This window comes from Diabrotica undecimpunctata, chromosome 6, assembly GCF_040954645.1.
Source record: "Diabrotica undecimpunctata isolate CICGRU chromosome 6, icDiaUnde3, whole genome shotgun sequence".
NCBI lineage: Eukaryota > Metazoa > Arthropoda > Insecta > Coleoptera > Chrysomelidae > Diabrotica > Diabrotica undecimpunctata.
In genome coordinates this window covers 143,375,554-143,400,061 of record NC_092808.1, presented here as the reverse complement: position 1 = coordinate 143,400,061, position 24,508 = coordinate 143,375,554, and the positions used below count along the sequence as shown (strand labels likewise).

Genomic DNA, 24,508 nt, shown 5'->3' with positions numbered 1-24,508 from the left:
ATTGCGCATAAGTCGTGACGTAATTGGAGACTTGCACGTTCGTAATGTCACTTTTTTGTATATGTCAATAAATAATCTTTATTAAATCATTTGGAGATATCCTTTTGTGTACGATTATTGTAATTATTAAACCTTTATTTAATATTATTATTTTTGCTAAATAAATAATTTCATCACAGAATGCATAAAAATCCCATTTAACTTAAACAAGAATTCAAATCTGATCTCCAATGACGGCATGCGCGAACACGACCGATTTTGTGCTACGGGAAGATCCTATCTGTTAGTCATAGTATCATGTTTCTTACCACTCCCTGACACGTGTTTCTGGGTCTTCCCGTCAGCAGAGAGAGCTTGTAAGAAAACTCAAACTAAACCAAAACGCACCGACTACTCTAGTAATTATAGAAAAAATAATTACCAGAGTATGCTACTAGAGACATCTAGTGATGAAAGATGAAGTTAAATGTGTCGATAGCAATTAAAGTAAACTGTATACTCACGCTTAATCAAGCCATTAAGCAGCGATGCTGGGAATATTTATATTCCACTATGCATCAACAATTTACTCCATATAAATTACCATCTTTCTTGTACTCATTGCGTCGAGTAAGAACGATAAATATACGAAAATGTTGCGTTTCGATTTAATTCTGAGTTTCTTACCACTCCCTGACACGTGTTTCTGGGTCTTCCCGTCATTCCCGTCATCAGAGAGAGCTTGTAAGAAAACTCAAACTAAACCAAAACGCACCGACTACTCTAGCAATTATAGAAAAAATAATTACCAGAGTATGCTACTAGAGACATCTAGTGATGAAAGATGAAGTTAAATGTGTCGATAGCAATTAAAGTAAACTGTATACTCACGCTTAATCAAGCCATTAAGAGCGATGCTGGGAATATTTATATTCCACTATGCATCAACAATTTACTCATATAAATTACCATCTTTCTTGTACTCATTGCGTCGAGTAAGAACGATAAATATACGAAAATGGTTGCGTTTCGATTTAATTTGAGTTTCTTACCACTCCCTGACACGTGTTTCTGGGTCTTCCCGTCATCAGAGAGAGCTTGTAAGAAAACTCAAACTAAACCAAAACGCACCGACTACTCTAGCAATTATAGAAAAAATAATTACCAGAGTATGCTACTAGAGACATCTAGTGATGAAAGATGAAGTTAAACATCGACACATTTAACTTCATCTTTCATCACTAGATGTCTCTAGTAGCATACTCTGGTAATTATTTTTTCTATAATTGGTAGAGTAGTCGGTGCGTTTTGGTTTAGTTTGAGTTTTCTTACAAGCTCTCTCTGATGACGGGAAGACCCAGAAACACGTGTCAGGGAGTGGTAAGAAACTCAAATTAAATCGAAACGCAACCATTTTCGTATATTTATCGTTCTTACTCGACGCAATGAGTACAAGAAAGATTGTAATTTATATGAGTAAATTGTTGATGCATAGTGGAATATAAATATTCCCAGCATCGCTCTTAATGGCTTGATTAAGCGTGAATATACAGTTTACTTTAATTGCTATCGACACATTTAACTTCATTTTAAAATACTTTTGTCGTCAAAAATATATGTGTCTACATAAATATATATATATATATATATATATATATATATATATATATATATATATATATATATATATAGTAAACTCTTAAATATTGCGGAAATCTGCAAGAAAGACTCTAATGTGTATCAATTGTTTCGCCGAACATTTTCGCCAAAGAGAATTAATTTGGCTTCTTCAGGGCTGAAAGAGAATAAATTATAATTAGCTACCATATATTATCTATTAAAACATTATTGATCTTACCGTAACTTAGAATTGTAGAGTTAGAATATTAAAAAACTTAGCTAGTAACATAGTGGTGTTTTTTGTTACTATGTGCAAAAAAAGATTTTTTTTAAGGTTTGAAATGTATGGTAGCTTTGAACTTGACACGTAAAGGCTTACCCAAGGTTATTTGAAAAACCCAATGTAACTACATTTAAAAGGAGGTAATTCTTTGAATTGTCGGCAATAACTAAATTTTTGATTTTTAGATAGTTTAAAAGTGAGGTTCTGTTTTAGCCAGAACGCAAGCGCTGACAACTTCATTGTTCTTATGAATCTTTATGTCGTTAAGGTTCATTGGTAAAAAACGAATGAATTTAAATCCCAGTATAGGGAAATATTATTTTGATTTACTTTATTTAATTATATTATATTGTTCATGTATTATTGCAACTTATTGAGATGTATCTAAGAAAAGCAAGGGAATGTTATATATTTTTTTGTGTTAATGAAAATTAATGATAAAGGTATGTTAGTTGTTAATGGATATATCAGTCAAGTTAGTTATCTGTGATATAGTATTGTTCTTGGTATCTGATTTAAGTAACAAGTGGTATATATCGCTTAGATTCTTGATGTCACTCTTAACATTAATGGAGAAATCGTTAAGGAAAATATAAGACATTTCAATGAACTCTCTTTTAGATTTATTGTTCTCACGGTGGAGAATTGTGGTGTTAGTATAGTCCATGAGATGACCAGTGGAATGGACATGTTTGGCTAATGCACAACGGTCAGGGTGAAGTCGAGAATCACTTTTGTGTAGTGTAATACGTGATTTCAATAATTGAGATGTTTGACCGATGTAGGAATTGTTGCAAGAGAGACATGGAATGTTGTAGACAATATTACTAAGCCTATCTATGGGAGTCTTATCTTTTATCTTAGAATAAAGATTATTAATTGTTAGGGCTGATCTACAAGCCACATTAAGTTTAATGTTGTTATTATTATTGCCAAAGCTATTTTCAACACTTTTCAGTATCCTTGTTAACCCCGGAGTGATATCCCTGAAATATGGTAATGAAAAATATTTGTTGATAGGAGTATCCGAGACTGGGTTCCCACTTAAGACATCAGGATCAGCATTGTTAGTCGCGAAGGAAGGTGAAATATCTTCGTTATGGATAGTATTAAACAAAATCTTATTCACTAATGGTGTTGGATAAGCGTTTGAAATAAAAAGTTTCTGTAGGATTTGTAGGTTTTTTGTATGAAATGAAAGATCTGATAGTTTTATTACTCTATTTTTCATCTGTTTGATTAAGTTGAGTTTGGTAGAATTATTATGGTATGAGTGGTAGTTAAGGTATCTACCAGAATGGGTCGGTTTTTGATACCAATCTATTTTATTGTTGTTGTTTTCCCATCCTTATGTCAAGAAATGGGACGGACCAATTACCATCTTCCCTCTCTATAGTGAACTGGATGTAGGGGTCATAACCATTGAAAGTATCTAATAGTTCATCTACCTTGTCATTGGGTATAGCCAAAATGATATCATCAACATATTTTTTAATAAATGAAATTTTAAAGGATAGTAAAGGAATGACTGAGTCTAATACATAATCCATAACGTAAGTTGCAATGATACCGAGCAAGGGGTACCGACTATCAACAAACTTTCGTCCTATATGGAAAGCTAGACAGACAGAATTCTTGATTGAAGAATCTATGAGATTGGTATCAATGCAGATCGATTGATTTGTTTAGAGCAACAAGTTCAAAAATAAAAATAGTCATTATGAGTGCCAAACTCCGTAGGGAAACGACAGTTTAAGAAGAAATCTTAATTAAAATTTATATATAAAGCATGTATTTCTGTTTATTATTTTATACCACCTTACCTTCACAATCATCGTTCTGGTAACCTGCAGTACAGAAACATTGCTTGGTCATCCCAGACGATTCACAATATTTAAAAGATTCACAGAACTGTTCACCAAATATATCACACGGAATACAAGTCTCTCCAAAAGTTGTTTCATTGCAGTTCGTTTCTAAAAAAAAATTATGCTTAAAATTACGAATTTAAAAAAAAATTGTTGATGGACATAGGAATATATGAAATAGTTTTTACACAACCGTATAGTAAAATGGAAAATACTTTCAGTTTATTTTTCTACTCTGCAATTCGTTAGCGCATTAATATCTCTATGTATGTCGCTCCATCTTTTACAAACGTTGACTAATAAATTATAGCGCTATCAAGTAAAATTGAAGGACATAGTGCAATAACCGTCCACGTGCACATTGCATAGCTTTGATAAAAATGAGAAAAACGTGTCCTTTAGTCATAGTTGAAATTATGTGAATTTTTGTATTTTACATTTGTAATATAACCAAAAACTCACCTTTTCTAACAATATATGTTCACTTTGGTTTTTTTGTTAAAAGTTAATGTTATATGTTGCACACAGACAGTTATTGCTACCAAAATAAGAAAGATTGTCTAAAAAAATAGGAAAAATGCTGTGTTTTTGCAAAAAATCTTGTTTGTTAAGTATAACAGAACTAACCCAAGAATAAAGTAAAGTACGTAATACAATAATAAATTCTACTATACTATCACTGTAATAATGCAGAAAATCCAAAACAAAATAAAAGAGGACAGTCTCAAATACTCTAATCAGAATCGTCTTTTTTTGGCAATCAGCAACTGCCAGTTTGATTGTATCATAAAATGTTTGGCAAAAAGAAGGAACATATTTTTTCACTAAAGGCATAATGCTATCGTATTTTGCTGATTTCAGTGGTGTCTTTTCCTTATAAGCCTCCGTTTAGGTCAATAACCGTTCCTAAACTTTTATTTAAAGTATATGACGTTAAAGAAAAAGTAATATGTGCTTCAGTTACCGAAATATTTTCATGGGATGCAGAATCATATATAAATAATCTATATTTCAATAAAGTAAAATGACGCTTTTTAACCATAGCGGATTAAAAAAAAAGGCTTAAGATATGTTTTGAAATCAAACACCATGTGTTACACGTTCCACAGTGAACTTTTTACCACAGCTTTCAACTAATGAATACCATTCTTCGGGTACATACAAAATCTCTTTCTTATGCTTCTTTTTTTCAATTTGTGCAAAATCTCGGTCACACGGTAAGAAGCTGTGACCCGTCTCGGGTAAATGGTGTACTATTTTTGATTTACTTCAGTACAGTACTTGAAGTACTGGTGTACTTCCATTCTTAGCCAAAGTTAAAAGGAAATGGATCATAACAGCATTTTTGATTTGTCTGACTGACTTGAACTGACTGATTTATTATTAGAAAAAGAGTAAAAAAGCTGATTGTAAACCCAAATCTGCCTAGCATAAAATATTTCCCCCTTACTCAAAACACGAAATGACAAATTTTACTGATAATCAAAACCCCAAAATCAAAAATCCACAGTATCGTCGATTTGTGCCATTTCAGTTTTTTCTTTTAAATCATCGACTTTCCGTAGATATAACTTCTTTTTGAACGTTCAGTTGGTGCTTAGTTCATCCGTAAAAGCAGCATCAAGTTTTATTTTCAACAGATCACAAGTAGCACAAGTGTCCGATCGCGGATATCCAAATGACAAATTAAAATATTCTTTGAAATACCTATAATAGTAGTCATACGTAACTGTAGGTTTTATTTCTTCGTGCCCTTTTAACAGATAATATTGCTCGGGAAAAAAGTTCGTACATTTTCGCACATTTAACTCTGCTGATAGATATTTCTTTTTATTTTCATTTCGTGAATAGTGTGATTCACGCAATGGAAAACTATTTATGTGCTCCTCAATCTGTTTCACAATATTTTCCTGCTTTGTGTTTGGTCGATTATGGTGGTTACCACGGGAATCCTTTTCAAGCACCACACTAAAAGCTCTTGACTGCAATTTCAATAGTCTTGATTTGTGAACCGCATGTAAGTTACAAAATGCTAAGCGACACACTTTTACAGATTTTGTACCCATTTTAACACTATAGCGATAAGAATACTTCTCCATTTCACGAACGTTGGTTTTTCTACTTTTAGATACTTTTCTTACATCTATGGCTGACCCTAAATGGATAGGAGAAGTAATGACGAAATAAAGCAAAGAACATCAATAGAAACAGACATACTAACATATATAGAACAAAAAAGACTTAAGTGGTGTGGACATGTAAGAAGAACTAGCGACAGCAGATGGATAAAGATAATAACCCAATGGAGCCCCATAGGAAGAAGGAAAAGAGAACAGCCCCGAAATCCTGGAGGAACGAAGTAGACGACGCCATGAAGTAAGAGAGGCCTAAACGATGAAGAATGGGACAACAGTGAGAGATGGAAACGGTTGAGCGAGGGAAGTCAGTAAATACTGTAGAATATTAATATATTTTCGTTCTGTCAAAGAAATTTATAATGTGGCAGTTTATTTCTTTAATTCTCCTGAACAGAACCGTCACCATGATGATAGGGTGGTGTGTGAGGGTCAGCTCGGGTGACCTAAGCATCTTCGCTTCCACGAACCTTGGCCACCCTTTTGGACCCACTAAAACCCCGACTGGGATGTCTGCCAGAAGGCTTCAAAATAAGAAGGGAACTTAAGGTTCAAACCTGATTGAAAAATAATCTAAAGGGATAGTGGGAACCTAAAGGTGACAAAGATTTATAAAGTGGGTGCTTCAATGGCAAAACACGGAGATAATTAATTATTTATTATTAATATTATTAACATGGGGTTAATAACCGATGTAATAAAGAATAATAAAACAAAAGGTATATTAAGTATTTTTAGCAATCGCTTTATTGTAAATCAAGTGAATCATAATTATTTACAAAAATCTGTTTTGTTTTTATTGTGGTGCTTTATGATATACAATGTTTTTGTTTGATTACCTGGTGAATATACAAACAAATCTGATGGTTGATACGGGAACAGGCAACCTACAATTGACCATGTGAGAAACATGGGTTTTCTAGATTAATACCACACACACCTAATGATTACCCCTGGGACTTACTTATGGTCATGGCAAAAGCAAGCCTCACTGGAAACTGTAGTCATTTAAATTCAAATGGTACATCAGTCGGAATCATTGGGGTGCGTGGTATCAAAACGTCTTCTCCCTTATACTTTCCTTTCAGTATAGTTGGTTCTATCACGTTGTTCAATAATTATTTTATAGCTAACCGTGTGCCGTTGCAAAGACGCGGTTGGTTGATATTTCTCAACATTATAACTACCGATCCAACCTTTAATTGAAGATTGTGAGGTGGCAATCCTGGTAAATCCAGCGAGTTTAAAAGTTCAGGCGGATAGTTGACGACATCATCTTGGTTGTTAAACATGTACGTATTTATTGATTTCCAGTCCACAATCATCACTAAATTTAAATTAAATTAATAATAAAAATACCTCATTACAAATAAATTGAAAAAAAAAGACATAAAAATAGTAAATTCAAGTTCTAGTGCTTTCTAACTTCTAAGCACAAATTAATACAACAAGAAAAGTGGATTTATATCATAATAAAGCAGATGTAAGTATCATAACCCAAATTTTTCGTGATTTAAAAAATAAATAATAGCAGCAATATGCTTGCACTTTTTACTGTGCTACATCTGTAAGTATTGTTTTGTCATTAACCTAAAAAAAAAGAAATAAACCATTAAATACTGGAATTAGACACATTTAAAAAATTATAGAACATTTCATAAATAGTAACTTACATTTATAATAATATATTTTTGTAACATATGGCTCAGAGGTGACTGAAGTTTGGTCTAATAACACTTGCTTGAATTAAATAGCTTTGCCCATGTTTTCTTAATTCTTCTACATTCTCAACACGGTTTACCACAACTAAAGCTTTTCTCTTTGACTCAGTAGATGGTTTAAAAATCATTTTATGATTGTTTTCTGGAATTATTACTACATATAATGTTTACCTTTTAATAACCTCAATCTTAAATGTCAAATAATGAAATCTAGACGTAAAAAATTTACTTACGAATTTTGACAATTAAAAATCAATTCAAGAAGTTAATTATTGATATATATATATTACAATAATTACTAACGCACTCATTACTGTATACACATAAAACCAAAACGTTTGTTGTTTACTATATTCCGTTAGAATTATCCACAGTTTGAACAAAATATATTTATTTTGACATTTTTATTTCCTAAACGTCAAAAAACGTATTTTTAATTAAAATTGTGATTAATTTCCAAAAAATACTGTCGATAAAAGAAAGGACACATCACAAGAGTTTCAGAATCAAATTTACCTTTGTTTAAAGTGAAGCTTCGCTTACTGATATCCAGAGTTAATTGATCTTCTAATCGTTGACAAGTCAAACTGCCACCTGTTGCACGTATATATCGATATTCTAAAATAGTAATAAAATTAAAAATGTATGTAAGATGATTATGTTAATTAAGACAGACGTTAATTAAAATAAATTAAGATAAAGGCTTTGTTGGTAGTTAAGAGGCCACCAATTTTTGTATTTTTAATATTTTTTTAAATTTTACTGAGAAAAAACCGAAAATACTCGATTATTGCTTCTATCCAGATTACTAGTGACAGAATTCATTTCTAGAAAGCAAGAACATTTTAAATAGTGCTTGAATATACAGGGTGTAGCAAAAAGTAATAAATAAAAATCACATATTTTGGGACCAAAATATGTGATTTTTATTTAAGCTAATTTAACTAAAACTAAAGCTTAAGTTAATTTAAGCTAACTTACCATACTACAAATGTGCACATAAAAAAAGTTACAGCCCTTTTGAAGGTATAAAATGAAAATCGATTTTTTCCAATATATCGAAAATTTTTGTTATTAAATATCAATGAAATTTAATTAACTTCTCAATTAAAGTCAGTTTCTATAAAAGTGTTAAATAAAGAAAGGTTGCGCGGTTTTTGCAATTTTTACGATTCTAGTGACATCACTAAAATTTATCCGTTTTCCCTTTACGAATCACTATGGAATTTTTATTGTTAAAGCTTCGTCTTTAAAATCTTTGGCATGAAATTTAGTTTTTGAGTTTTGGCAACAAATGTGAATCATTTAAAATATGCCTAGAAAACGCTGAATTTTACATTATATCACATTATAAACAATCTAAAACATTTAAAACTTTTTTTTTTAATTAGACAGATACGTTTTTCTAAATTGCAACTTCAGCTACAAATTTCACCCAATACCGTCTAATGGAACTTTGCCGTAATCTCCACCATTGTGGGAAAGCTTATTAAATTCTTTTCCCCATCGGGTTCATTACCAAATGTTTTAGGCCCATTGGACTGTTAAAGATATTTTTTCGATATTCGTTAGCAGACTTCACGGCGATGATTCCTTATGTGTTTGGTTTTATCGGGTTGTAAAGTTCGGGTTAGCTAAAGAGGTTGTACAGAGAAAGATTAGAGAAGCCAAACAGAAAGAACTGGAGAAAAAATGCCAAGAAATCGAAATTTTACAAAGTAAATACGTCTTCACGACGACTTCAACGTGCATAAAAAGGTAAGAGAAATTACAGGAAATTGTAAAAACAGAAGAGTAAGTAAACTTGTTGATGACAACGGGGAGGTAATCGTGGACAAAGAGAGTATTGGTAATACCTAGAAAAATTGCATACGAAATTTATTTTTTGATGAGAGGGAGAACCAATAGCTATGGACTAGGACTACGAGTCTTCAATACCTCTAGAAACAAGACCACCTATACTAGTGGAAGAAATAAGAACAGCCATAATATCACTAAAGGAAGAGAGAGCTCCAGGACCAGACGGAGTACAGTCTGAATTTCTTAAACTTTTTGACGATGAATCTTTAAGAATACTATGTAAAATATTCAATAATATCTATGACACAGGCAATATTTCAAAAGATTGGCTAGTTTCAGAATTTATTACGTTACTAAGAAAACAGAGAGCGAAAAAGTGTGGAGAATATAGGCTGATAAGTCTAATGAACCATACACTTAAATTTTTTCTTAAAATTATAGATCGCAGAATATACAAACTATGCGAAGAGAGAATACAAGACACACAGTTTGGATTCATGAAAGGCGTAGATACGAGAGATGCACTGTTTAGTCTACAGGTATTATTCCAAAGATGCAGAGATATGACTTACGATATCTACACCTGCTTTATGGACTACTAAAAAGCATTTGACACAGTTCACACGACCAGTTACCACACGACTTACCACCGCAGTGACAAAAGCACATATTAACAACATCTACAAAAAAGGAGATAGAAAGAATTGTATAAACTACAGGGGGCTAAGTGTCATAAATTCACTCTCAAGACTGTATGGAAAAATAATAAAAAACAAAATTAAAAAGGAGATGACAGATGTTGAAGAACAGAATGGCTTTCGTGCAGGCAGATCCTGTATGGACAGTATATTCTCTCTCAAGCAAGTTATCGAGAAAAGATTAGACCACAACCTTTCAACTCATATAGTCTTTATAGATCTGACAAAGGCATACGATAGTGTACCACTTTCAATGCTTTTGGTAGCAATGGAAAAACAAGGAATAAGCAAAAAAAATATACAAGCAGTACAACAGCTCTACAAAAATATGACGGCAAACATTAAAACTGGAAATAGATTAACTACAGAAATTCCTATTAGTAAGGGCCTAAAGCAAGGCTGCTGCATAGCACCTACACTCTTCAAAATATATCTAAATGAGGCACTCTCAGTGTGGAGAAGAAAGTGCTGCAATATGGGCATCCCAATCGGAGATGATAGATTGTACACGATACACTTCGCTGACGACCAAGCCATTCTAGCTGAAGACGAGAGTGATGTAGGCTACATGCTTAGAAAACTGGAAGATGAGTATACCAAATGGGGCCTCAAAATTAATATACAAAAAACTGAGTACTTAGTTGTAGGAGAAAAACCAGAAAGCCTACAAATCGAAATGGGAACTATAAAACCAACAGACAATTTCAAATACTTGGAAGTCCAAATAACATCAAGACTATTATGGAATAAAAAAATAACAAAAGAAAATAAAAGAAGAATCTATAAAACAATAATAGAAAGTATTGGGCTGTACGGCGCCGAACTCTGGGAAATAAACCAAAGAAACAAATCAAAAATTAAGGCCATGGAAATGAACTACTGGAGACGATGTTGCCAGCTCACTAGACTTGATAGGGTGAGAAACGAAGATATTCGGAGAGAAATGGAAATCAATCTAGACATAATAGACACAATCGAAGCCAAAAGACTTGGTACTGGTATGGACACCTTCAGAGAATGCCTGAAAATAGATGGCCAAAAAAATAGAAGAAAGGACTCCGCCAACTAGAAGAAAACGAGGTAGACCAAGACGATCCTGGAGAGACGATGTCGACGATGCAATGACCGCCAGAGATTTAACAACTGAAGATTGCTTCGATAGAAACGCTGGAAATTAGGATGCGAGAAGCGGCGCCAGCTGTAGAAGACTCGCTTGTTATATATATACACAGTTCAAAACCGAAAAATGATGGATGTTGTAACAAAAGCCCAAATTGATGATAAAGACCGGCGTATAATACAAATATATATATATATATATATATATATATATATATATATATATATATATATATATATATTATATATTTTCCCTGACGTGCAATCGTTTGTAATCATGTAAAAGTTTCAGCGTTATTTAGGCATATTTCAAATGCCCCACATTTTTATGCCAAAAATCAAAACCAGAATTGTATGCCATAGATTTTGAAGGTTAGGCTTTAGCAGCAGATAGATATAGTTACCGGTTAATGGAAAAGTGATAATGATTTCATGAGAATCGTAAAAAATGGCAAAAATCACACAACATTTATGTATCATTTAACAGATTTATGGAAATTGTCTCCAATTGTGACAAAATGCAAACATTGCATAAAAAAACTCCTCTCTTCACCTTTGAAACGCTTTTTTATTTTTGCTAATAGGATACTCTGATCAAAAGATATCGAATTTTTACCGTCGAATTGATACAAATTTTATTTATAATTGATTTCGAAAGCTTAACATATTCAAAACTGTCGCTCGATTCAAGAATTATTTTTGAGAGAACCGTTGATCTTACACAAAAAGTGTTAATAAACATTTTTGTTCAAAGTGATCTCAGCTACATTTTTATTTGAAATATTTTTTCTGTTCCTTTTATTCAGAACCTCGAAATTTAAATGAAAGATTCATTTATTTATATTTGGAAAGGTGCTCCTGTTTTTAAACCTCAACCACTGTATTTTCAGCCAATTAATTTGTCTACTTTCAGTGTGCTTTTTCCTGTTTGTGATTACATTTTCGAGAGGGGTTTTGTGCTCAAAAACTCTTTACAAACTAGTAGTTTTACAACTTCAAACTAAGGCTTTTTTACTTTTTCAGTTTTAATGATGTACCAGTTATCATGTTTCTTGGCTGCTCTCCCTATTACACCGAATTCAGTATCATTTAGAGGAAATGAGTGGTCTGGTATCATAAATTTTAAATCAATTGTTTCCAAGGACCCTTAAGCTAGCGGAGACAAATGAGCGAAATCCAATTTAACCTACTTAATATTTTTTCACCCATTTTTCACTAATTTATTACCCCTCTAATAATTTTTCACCACCAAACGAACCTTAAGGGGAGCGATTCTGCTGGCTTAAGGTTCAAGCTAGCAGAATTCGGAAAAATTCGGATATAGCATAATGCTCTGCTAGGTTTTTATGAATTTATTACTACACTAGTAATTATTGACCCCTCAACTACTCCTTATGAGAAGTCAATAATTCTGTTGGGTTAATATTTAAGGTGATAAAATATCTATTTTTACAATATTGCTGTACTCTTCTTTTAACTGAAAGTATAAATTGCTTGCCGGGTTTTTGTTGAATTTTATCCACCCTCATAATTTTTGACCCCTTCACCTTTGACAGTTAGTGGGAAACATTCAACAAGCTACGCATTCACGCTAGCTAAATGCGAAATCTTTTTGGAAATACAAAAGGGCTCTGCTAGATTTTTACTATATTTTTACCAGCCTAGTCACTGTTTTCTCAACTACCCTAATTAAAAACATTCTGAAATGTAACTCTATGCTAACTAATATTTATTTTTTAAATGGTTAAATATTGAAAATATGAAAATACTTTATTACAAAAATTATAAATTCTGTTTTAAAAATCGGTTGCCTGTAAAGTCGGTTTTACGGGCGAAGATTTTACGTGACAACGTCTTTTTCTCGGTAGAATATTTATTGATATGAATATTATTAAATTTCACAATAGGAACAAGGAATTTGTACAACAAATGAAAACATTGTACATGTAAACTTAAACTTAACTAATTTCTATTTGAGTGATTTTGTTGAGGATAGGACGATGATAGGAGAAATATGAAATGAAAGGAAGTGTTTATGCTGTAATGTGTCTTGAAAGCCAAGAACGCTCGAGAAAGACAGAGACACAAGCACGCACCGATTCAACGCGCCTAATCTCTAGTGCTGCGCGCGCAGCGGACCGATCATGTTTGAGTGGGAGAGAGACGCAAGGCATTCGCCGGTCCGGCGGGCCTCTCTCTCGTTCGGTGACTTATCGTAACAGACGTGAGCGGGCGTTACACTTTTTCATGATGACTCCGAGCCACAACCTAATTTAAGACGTTGTCACGTCAAAAATTGACACTGATTATAGAAGTGAGTACATGGCTAAGAGAAATCGAGCCGTGACTCCCTTTTAAGAATATAAAATAACTGAAATCAGGTTGAGTTTTAGTAAATACAATGAGATTGTTATATTTTACAGAATAATTACCAGGCAAGAAATATTCAAATTGAAATCGGGACACCTTGCGCTCCTATTGTTAAAAGATTAAAATATTTGTATTTATTTGGTACATCCATAGAACTGAGCGAAGTGTACCACCAAGCAACGAGTGGGGGCTGCAGTCTTAATTGGATTTTAGATTGATACTGCCCTCTTCACTATTATTTAACTTTGGCAATAAATTATAATATAGCCCCCACTGTCCCTAAGTGTGTTTAATGCTGAGTACAACAGTTTTTGAGTAATTTTTAAGTTTGCAAAATCGCTCCCATTAAGGGTGGTTTGGTGGTGAAAAATTATTAGGGTGGTGATAAATTAGTGAAAAAATATGCCATAAGCAAAAAGTTTTTTTTCTGAATTCTGCTAGCTGAAACCTTAAGCCAGCAGAATCGCTCCCTTAAGGTTGGTGTGGCGGTGAAAACTTATTCGGGCGGTAATAAATTAGTGAAAAATTGGTGAAAAAATATTACGTAGGTTAAATGGGATTCCGCCCATTTGTCCTTGCTAGCTGAAGGGTCCTTTGTTTCCATATCCAATAGAGGGTCCTGATCAAGTTTGAGTAGAGTGAAGCTCTTTACCTGATCCAGATGAAATATCCATCACATAGTACAACTAGCCAACAAAAATCTTTTTCTTCTTCCTACTTTATAAATAGGCTAATGCCTGTTTTACTTCGGTTTTTAGCCTCAATTGACGTTGTCTGACCATCTTTTCCTCGGTCGTCCCAATGATCTTCTTCCATTTGACGATTTGTCTCTTGCTATTCGTACTATTCTATTTTCTGTCATTCTTTCGATGTGTTGATTCCATTCCTTGGTCCACGCATTTATTTCCTCTATACCACATCTCGCTCGTATTTCCTCACTTCTTACTCTGTCTCTTCTCTTAGAGTTTGGTTTGTTATTTTTCGTAAGACTTTCATTTCTGTTGTTTCCAGTAGTCTTTGTGTTTTCACCGTATCTGCTCTTGTTTTCGCTGTGTACATCATTATCGGTCTTATTGTTGATTTATATATCCTGGTTTTCGTTTCGTGGATTATCGGTCTTATTGTTGATTATATATCCTGGTTTTCGTTTCCGTTGTGAGGTATTTGTTTCTCCAGATTGTGTTGTTGAGACATCCTGCTGCTCTGTTTGCCATGTTCACTTGTTTTTGTACTTCTTCTTCCACTTTTCCGTAGCTTGACAGTTTTATTCCCAACTATTCAGTTTCCATCACTTGTTCTATTATTTTGTTATTTACGACTAGTTTACATCGTCTCGGTTCCGCTGATATCACTATCGCTTTAGTTTTCTCTGTTGAAATCTCCATGTTGTATATGAGCGCCGTATCTTCGAATTCTTTAATTAATCTTTGTAGGTCATCTTCATTTTCGGCTGTTATTATGGCGTCGTCGGCGTAGCATATTATCCTTATTTCTTTTTCTCCCATTCTATATCCTCTTCTTTTTTTAACTTTCTTTATGATTTCATCCATTATCAGATTAAATATTAATGGGCTCAGCGAATCTCCTTGTCTAATGCCAGTTTCATATCTGATAGCTTGCGATAGTTTTTCTTTACATCTTACCATAGCTATGTTATCTTTATATATATTCTCAATGGTTTTTACTAAATCCAGTGATATTCCCTTTTCATACAATAAATGTATCGCGTCCCGAATTTTCACTCTATCAAACGCTTTCTTCAAATCTATCAGACACATATATGCTGGTTTGTTGTATTCCAGCGACTTTTCTTTTATTTGTCTTATTACAAAAACTGCATCCATGTATGATCTTCCTGTACGAAATCCTTGCTGTTACTCTTGCACAGATACTCGTTCGTGTATTTTTGTCGCTATTATTCTTGTTGTCAATTTGAGTGTTGTATTTAATAGATTTATTGCTCGATAATTATTGGGGTCTTTCTTATCTCCTTTTTTGAAGAACATCACCATGATCGCTCTCCTCCATTCATCTGGTATTCTGTTCGTGGTGATTATTTTATTAATAAGAAGTTGCAGTTGTTGTACAAGCTGATCACCTCCATATTTTAAGAGTTTATTTGTTATTTGATCTTCTCCTGGTGATTTTCTGTTTTTTAATTTGTTTATTCCTTCTTTCACATCGTTTTGGGAGATTTCGGTCTTTTCCTCAGTTATTATATTTGGCGTTTCTGGTAAAGGTTCTTCGTTTTGTTTTTTAAACATTTCTGTCGGAAGGCCACCCATGTATCTTCTTGTATGTTTTCTATTTCAACTAGTTCTTTCATTTCGCTTCTTTGTTGTCTTATGAAGCGCCATACTTGTTTCTGTTGTCCATAGAAATCCATCTCTAGTCCTTTTGTAAATCTTTTCCAGTAATCTGTTTTTGTTTTTCTTACCATTTGTTTCCTTACCACAAAAATAATGCGTATTATTATTAGTATTAAACTGTCAAAAGCTCTAACTAAAGGATTAAAAGCACGTCAACAAAGAACTGTGGACAATAAACAAATACTTCCTGCACTTAGTTCAGTAGTATTCTGAAAGAAAATAATAATCTGTCACTAAACACCAGATCTTACTGCTGCCTAGCGGATATTATTACAACTAGGACTTATTACACTAAAATGTACCTAGTTGGAGCATGCTATAGAGTTGTTAACTCGTAAATAACAAAAAGTGGACTTGGTCCACTTGGATTCTGAGCCCTCCAAATATTACTAACCGACATTATTTTGTAAACTTAAAAAAAAATACATAGTCTCCAAATGACAGTTCATAAAGTATCTAAACTGCATTTAAAATTCGTTGAAACTATCACAATAAATCCACTAAATAATTTTTTGTGAATTATTTTTCAAAATTTAAAACTTTCAATCGCTTTAGAGTAAAGTTCGTCAAATGGCGCTTGGTAATGTGTGCTTTTCAGCCGTCGATTTGGATTTACATTCCAAAATGTCGAATAAATGATTTTTTTTATTGATTACATTACTTTTTACATTTTACATCCATCATTTTTTAAAAGATGTAATTTAATTTTCAGATACAGAAAAAGTACCCGAAAAAGAATAGTAGGAAACGAAATAAGTAATTAGCAGTTAAAAATTAATTAAATTAAAAATGTTGAGAAATGAAACAAATTATCAAATGCGTTACACTAATCCAAAATAACTGATAAAAATGTAAACAAATCACAATGTGATTAAACTTTTATTTGATGTTTACCTACTTATTATGAACTAAATCATACCTATTTCATTGCATTCTCTAATGCCATCAATTGCACAACTATCTTCTGGACTGGCAGTAAATTTAAAATTTATATTATACATGCCTTTTTTATTATCGTCTTCAGTAAACATCTTAATCTCCTTCCATGTATTCTAAAAATAAAAGAATTATAGAGGAAATTGCTTTAATTAGTATATTTATACATGGTGAATCATGAGGAACTGTAAATACTCCTACCTCGTATAGAGGCCACCATGAAGAATAACAAATGACCATTAAAAAGTGTCTGCTTCAATTGTTTAATAATATACAGGGTGAGTTGTAAATTTTGACTAAAACTATTTGTCATTAATTTTAAACTGTATATTCGATGTCTCATATTTTGGTCAAAAGTTACACTGCTACCATCTAATCAACTGATTTATTCAAACTAGAAAAAAAATTATGTCTGGGTTTAAAAAATTTGTTAGTTTTGTTCGTAGCAAAAATTTCACTCTGTATGCGGTTTCTCAAAATATTCTCATTTAACGTATCACACGCTCCAATCGGACCAATAACCGCTCGTTTTGTTGTGCTACAGTGGTATCCGGTGTGAGATTTAAAAATAAATTCAGCAGTGATTGCTTGATTGTACCTAAAAGTAAAGTGTCAGAAGTATTGCGTCAGTTGCATGACGGTGCATCAGGTGGAAACTTTGGTATTACAAAGACTCTGCAAAAAGTTCGAGAACGGTTCTATTGGGTAAACTGTAAAGATGATGTAAGAAGATGGTGCCGGAAATATGAACTGTGTGCAACCAGTAATGGTCCAGTTGGTTAAAAGAGGGCACCCATAAAACAGAAATAAATATATCCTGGTAGCCATGGATTATTTTACGAAATGGACTGAGGCCTGTGCGATACCAAATCAAGAAGCTGCTACCGTTGTAGAGGTACTTGTTAAAGAATTCTTTAGCCGATTTGGTGTTCCCTTGGAGATCCATTCCGACCAAGGGCGAAACTTCTAGTCAACGCTTTTCCAAAACATTTGTAAATTCATTGGTGTCAATAAGATCAGAACGACACCTGCATCTCAATCAGATGGAATGGTCGAGAGGATGAACCGAACGATGGGTAAACACCTATCCAAAGTATATATCAGAACATCAGAGAGATTGGGACCAGCACATTCATTTATTCCTAATGGTCTCGGCCGTGAATGAAACTACAGGCCAGACTCCAACCTGCCTGATGTTAGGTAGTGAAGTTCATTTGCCCTGCAACCTAGAGTATGGCTGCAGACCTTCCGAAGAACATATTGCAAGCAAGGATTATGTCGACCGCCTGAAGTTAATAATGAACAACATTCATGAACTTGAATGATAACATATCCAGTTAACCAGTGACAGAATGAAAAATTGATTCTCGATGCCAGAATGAAAGTTATGAAGTAGGTGATATTGTTTCGCTTTATATTCCACAACGTTGTAGAGGCGTCTCCTAAACTGCAAAGACAATGGGAAGGTCCGTATGAAATTAAAAAGAGAATAAATTACGTAATATACCGAATTAAGAAATTGCCGAAGGGTAAACCAAAAGTAGTTCACATAAATCATCTTGTACCTTATGCTGGCTCAAATAAAACAGAAGAAGCCCGAACCAGCATAATTCAAAGCATGAGATCAAAGATGAATCTTCGACCAAGCTTTAATGAATTGATGTCAAATTACGCAGAGAGAAAGTGTGCTAGATTCGTCGTGACCACAGAAGTTCAGCAGGATCTTTTTAGTGTTCCGCATAACGTCTCTCTAGCCCACTGTGTTGCCCAAGTTCTTGAGATGACTTAAGGAATCTCATCCGTATTTTATAAGAAGTTCGGTCGTTTGGACGAGTCAAAAAATCAGCAGCCTAAAGTTGGAAGAGTACTGAGATTAGAAGATGGTTCTCGATCTTGGCTGTATATGGTGACCAGGAAGTCGTGTACAGACAGGGCAAGCTACGAGAATATATGGCGTGCTCTAACTAATTTGAAGAAAATCGTGTGCAATTATGACATCAAGAATTTGGCCTTCCCAAGATAGTCCATGCACTAGATAATCTGGATTGGAAGATTGTCAGAAGCATGCTTGAAGTAATCTTCAGAGAAACCGGCGTACGAATTACTGTGTGTTGCATTAACCCGAAGAGATCGTGTCCTTTAAAGTCAGTAGACTGTTATTTCTTCTTGAGGGGTTTATGCAGAGCTGGAGTGTGATGTAGATTCCGCCATCCTGGGCCTACATCTAGAGTTGCTGATCGAGACGCTCAGATCTAAGAGGGGAGCAGTGTAACAAAATAGCCCACCTCCAATGAGTGGTACGTGTCACAATTCTTAGAAGGATGAATCTAGAATATACAATCGATGGCATTCTCAATAGCGCCTATCTTCGAGACGCTTCCAATGGGAAGTCTAGAGATTGGACTACTCCAGATGATTCCAGAATAATACTTTTGGTATATATATGAACGCTGTTATGAGTTGAGTTAGTTGTTAAGATACTACCTTACTGTAAACTTATAAATAAATATATTTGCATAAATTAGAACCGCTCTTTTTATTTAAATACGCTACAGTTTGAAGCGACCGGAGATTTTGAATGTCAGTTACTCGCACGAAATCAATGTTCTGCCGACCTTTCTTTATCAAATTCAAAATTATGCTGCTAACTACTTTGTTGATATTTCAAGTTCTAACTAAAATTCACAGAAAAACGTGCCCATTTAATAAAGCAGTCTGATGTCCATGTTCACAATACGTGAAACTGTCACTACCTATGAACAAACCGCTGTAGATTAAGTCTTTCAGAAAAGAATTGTCTTAATTATAACTATTACAATATTTTACCAAAAAGTATTAAACTGCTAAGCTGTAAAAGTTACCGACGAGGCTACCTTCAGTAGAAAATGAAATAACAAACCATCATAACGAGCACATTTGGGCCGACGAAAATCCTCACGCCAAAAAAACGACTCATCACCAGAGGACTTTTAAAGTTAATGTTTGGACAGTAATTGTAGATAACAATCTAATAGGCCCAGTATTTCTTCCCAACAATTTAAATGGTGATAATGATTTGCGGTTCTTGGCAAACGATTTATAAGAGTATTTGGAAGAAGTGAATATTGCAATAAGGCAAAATATGTGGTTTCTACAAGATGACGCTCCACCGCATTATAGTAATGAAGTCGGGGAATACCTTTGCAGGCAGTATTCTGGTCGGTGGATTGGAAGGGGTCGTGACGCACCTATTTCTTGGCCACCCAGAAGTCCAGGTCTTAACCCCATGGACTTTTGCTTTTGGGGGTTTATGAAAGAGAAAGTGTATTCTGTAACAATAGAGGACTAACAACAATTGAGGGTAAGAATAATTAAAGCTGCAAATCAATTTCGTCAGAAAAATATGATTTTTCGGCGCATTCGGTTTTTCTTTATTAAAACGATACCGAATGTGTATGAGTATCATATTTATAGAGGTTATAGACATTTTTTGTACTTGTTAATTCATTTAAGCCATTTATTTAGTTGAACGTAATTTTTTAAACGTTAATGAAAAGGGCCGTAACCCAATAAAAACTGTTTTTTGAAAAATTGATGAGGCAAAAAAATTTTAAAAATAATGTGTTAAACTAATGATGCCACAAAATTCATTTGATTTGAACGTACTTAAAAGTTTGGTGGGATTTAGGGCTGCACACCCCCCTTAAAATTTTTCTGTGCGCTTAGATTTTATTGTTTCTTTTGTATGAAAAATGCTTTCAGAACAAGAAATTAATGTGTCCATTTTTATTACAAAATGTCAACTAGTTTAGGAGATAATGCAAAAAAACAATTTTTATTTTGTAACTTCAAAGGGCTGTAACTTTTTTTGTGTACACTTTTGTACTAAGGTAAGTTGAATTCAATCAATTTATTTTTGTCCTCAGAATGCGTGATTTAATTTATGACATACCTTTTTAAAACTTTCTGTATATCGAATTTTCACCGTCGAGTTAATGCAAATTTTATTTAAAAAATTGATTTCACTTGCGTAACTGACATTCAAAATCGTCGGTCGCTTCAATCTTGGTTTCTGAGAGAACGGTTCATTTTATAAAAAAGTGCTAGTAAACATTTTTATTTAAAATTATTTCAACTACATTTCTTTTTTAAAACATTTTTTTCTACCGCTTACAGAGGGTTTCTTCGTAAATCAATGTTTCCCCCTCCCCCTTCTCCTAGAGTGACAACAATTTTTAAACTTTAGTATTTAAACATGTCAACCTAAATATAAAATGCTAGAGTAGAAAAACAATTTCTTACTTACATTAGTATTAAGGCTTTTTATTTCCATTGAGGTTGATGTCCTTTTTCTAACTTCTATTAATAACGTTCCTTGAGATGAAGTTTTCACAAACATCGATACACAAAGCTTTCCGTTTCGGGGCTGAAATGGCGGACTGGAAATCAGACCGGAACCTTTGCTTTCGAAATTATAGTCTGAAAATAAATAATATTCATTTATGTACCAAGAGCATTAAGTAGATGTTTATGCCTGAGGGTGACAATCTTAATAATACCCTGTCCCATGTGTATGTAATTAGCCCGAGGGCAGAGGCGTAACAGATGCCCCCGCGGCATGAAGCTTGCGGGAGGGCCCCAATATATCAGGGGCCCCATCTTATCGTCTAATATATGAGTGGTGTAAAATCAAAGTCGGCAATCTCCCATTTCCATAATTTTGGGAAACCGCGAAAAACTGTAGAAACTAACAAACTTAAATTAAAACAATAAAACTGATGATGAATCATATAAAATTTGGTTTGTGATCGGATGTACACAAATAGGCGCTTAAAAAATTATTTATTTTCCTTTTTTTTTTAATATTTTAGTTTGGAGATTGCCGTTTTTGTTTGCAATGCTTGGATATTGACGGATATGAAAATGATCTATAAGGATATTGCCAGTTTTGAAACTAATAAAACGTCACTGTGCGAGTTAGATAATAAAAATATATTTTGATATTGAAAAATAATACAATATGTAAAAGTAATTTATATGCATATCACTTAAACTAAAATATCCGGAAGTTCAGGTATATATTCCCAGGTTTCGACAGACTCTAACTCTGAAACATGATTCTCCAGGTTCTCGTTTCCTTCCTGTTCATAACGTTGAAAAAGCTCTTTATAATAGTTAAGCTGATCAAGTTGGATCCAGTCTAAACCAAAATGTTTGGTCAAAAGATTTCGCACATCACGCAGTTTTAAATTATTTACTTTGTGAGCATCGGAGATAACTTTTTCTGGATTGATCATGCTAATCTGTCTGCCTTTTCGTGAAATATTGACAATAGTTCCGAAATCATTTTTGTAATGAAGTTCACCTCGTAACAAAACATTTTCTGTCCTTCATCGTTTTAAAATGTACCTTTTACAGTTCTTAAATTAAAAACCCCATGTTCTTACTGGTTTAAGAACCTCCTGAACAGCAGACTTCCAATCATAAACACAGCTTTGCTTCATATCAACGATAGTAGAAGATTCGGAAATAATTTCCTTGTATTCGTCAGGTGCCGTTATTACTTCTCTTTTTCGTACATTCTTCTCAATTTGACCGAAAACTCTATCAGATGGTAAGAAAGAGTAGCCAACTACAGGAAAAACTAACTCAAGTAATTTAACATTTGGTGGCGCGCTCTCGGCTAGCCATTTGCAGCACATACCAATCATGATCGAGTTTTTATTTTGACCACTGCATTTATCGGCGACCAATCGTACCATATTTGACATGTTGCCAAAATCAGTGTTATTAAGTCGATGAAAGACTGCAGAGGAAATTTCATTTGATCCTTTGCCAAACATGTCCTCAGTCCAACAGTATGAAAATACATTTTCCTTTAAAAGTGGAGACTTTGAAGAACCTTCAACAACAGTAAAGTTATAACAATAAAGCTGCCTCGAATAATAAGCACTCTGATCAGGAACTTTGGGGAGGACCAAATTTTTTTGGCAGTCAAACGACAAAGTAACTAGGTCTGCTCTGTTTTCTTGAAGAAATTGGAAAAATGCTTTGGCTCGAAGTTTGTGAAACCGTTTTTCAGTCATGAGTTTAATTTTAGATTGCTTATTTTTCTCGTATTTAATGCGTTCCCTTAGCTCTAAACACTTTGAACAAACATCTGTTCTTGGGGTTTTAAAGCTCAAATTGTATTTTCTGTTAAATATATAGCGAAAATACGATCTCTTTACAGTCTCCGATGGAATTGTCTGAGCAGTGTACATTGAATACAATTTAGAGACGCTGAGTTCAGATGGAAGGTACATTTTTTTCGTCACTGAACGGCAATAATGGGATTCAGTACATTTTAAATGGTTTACAAACTCGTGCACTCCTTCCAGCTTGTCCTGATATTTCGCAGATTTTCGATCACCACCTCTGCGTTCAATCGGTATTTGGCCTGTTTCAGTAAATCGTTTTGTCACGTAGGAAGGCCTGTGTTTTGTTATCCCTACCTCGTTCAAAAAAGCTGATTGGCACACTGGAATTTTCTCCTTGGATAAAAAATTACGGATGAAACATTTTACCTGGTGCTTCTTTGGAGAATGCTTTTCATTTTTCGGCCGACGCCGGACAGTACAATTCACAGTGCAGTACAATTCAAAATAAGGACATCTTGAGTCGCTTTATCTTTGGTCTCATAGAATAGGCTATGAAATTTCTGTATATCGTTAATTTTCAGCAAGCAGCACTTATATGTTTTTGAATTGTACCCACATGTTGGGTATTCTGGCATATTCTTGGCAGAATATCTAGAACAAAAAATAGTTATGAACATAAGTACTGAAATGGGTTTAAATCTTAACAAACTTTTAAGAAAAATGAAAAAAAAAAACAAAATTCACAACGGCTTGGAAATGGAATCATAACATTCACAAAAGTACTTACCTTAGACGTTTTGCAACATTTTTCTTCCATTTTTCAGGTTGTCTTATCCGCTTCTGTGCCTTTGTTGGTGTGACAGGAGATGCATTAACTTCCATGATAAAAAATTAATACTTTTTTTTGTATGTAAAACTAATTTCTTAGACACAATATAGTTTAGGAAAAGCACAAAAACAATGTAACGTCTCTCAAAACCAAAACAAACTATAATATCACGAGCACGATATTACGGCTAATCTAACCATGTGTTGATCACGTGCGAGCGCTACGTGGTTCTTATTGGCCGAAGCGGAGATTGCCGTGTTTTGTACGCACTCAGCTATGGAGATTGCCACTTTTGCTCCCAACACGAATTTTTCACTGCGATTTGTATAAAGATAAGACCGCTTTTGGTTCTTACAAATAGTTTTACCTAACAGGTAATAAAAAACGCAATAGATGGCGTCCCTAACTCAAAACAAGAAAGAGTGGAGATTGCCGCCTTTGATTTTACACCCCTCATATGTAAAAATGTGTTATTTTATATTATTTTACACATAAAGACGTAACGTTTTTTCAGCAGTGTCTGAAAATCTTAAAAACATAAACATAAAAAACATTAACTAACATAAAACCTGTAAGTTTAAATTTAAGAATGCAAATTTTTATATAGGCATATTCGGCATTTCGGCAATTATCATCTCATATCTGCTACGCCCATAAACATA

The 24,508-nt window shown here is 33.7% G+C and overlaps 1 protein-coding gene across 1 annotated transcript in view; it reads right to left on the bottom strand.

The window, feature by feature from the left end:
* The window catches only part of LOC140444025 (uncharacterized), a 175,904-nt gene that overhangs the window by 110,515 nt on the left and 40,881 nt on the right, over positions 1-24,508 (bottom strand). Inside the window, exons 6-9 of the mRNA XM_072535608.1 lie at positions 21,184-21,356; positions 16,882-17,014; positions 8,123-8,224; positions 3,706-3,858 (exon numbers count right to left, since the gene is read on the bottom strand). Of these exons, the coding sequence (XP_072391709.1) occupies positions 3,706-3,858; positions 8,123-8,224; positions 16,882-17,014; positions 21,184-21,356 (561 nt within the window). The remainder of the gene's footprint in view (positions 1-3,705; positions 3,859-8,122; positions 8,225-16,881; positions 17,015-21,183; positions 21,357-24,508) is intronic.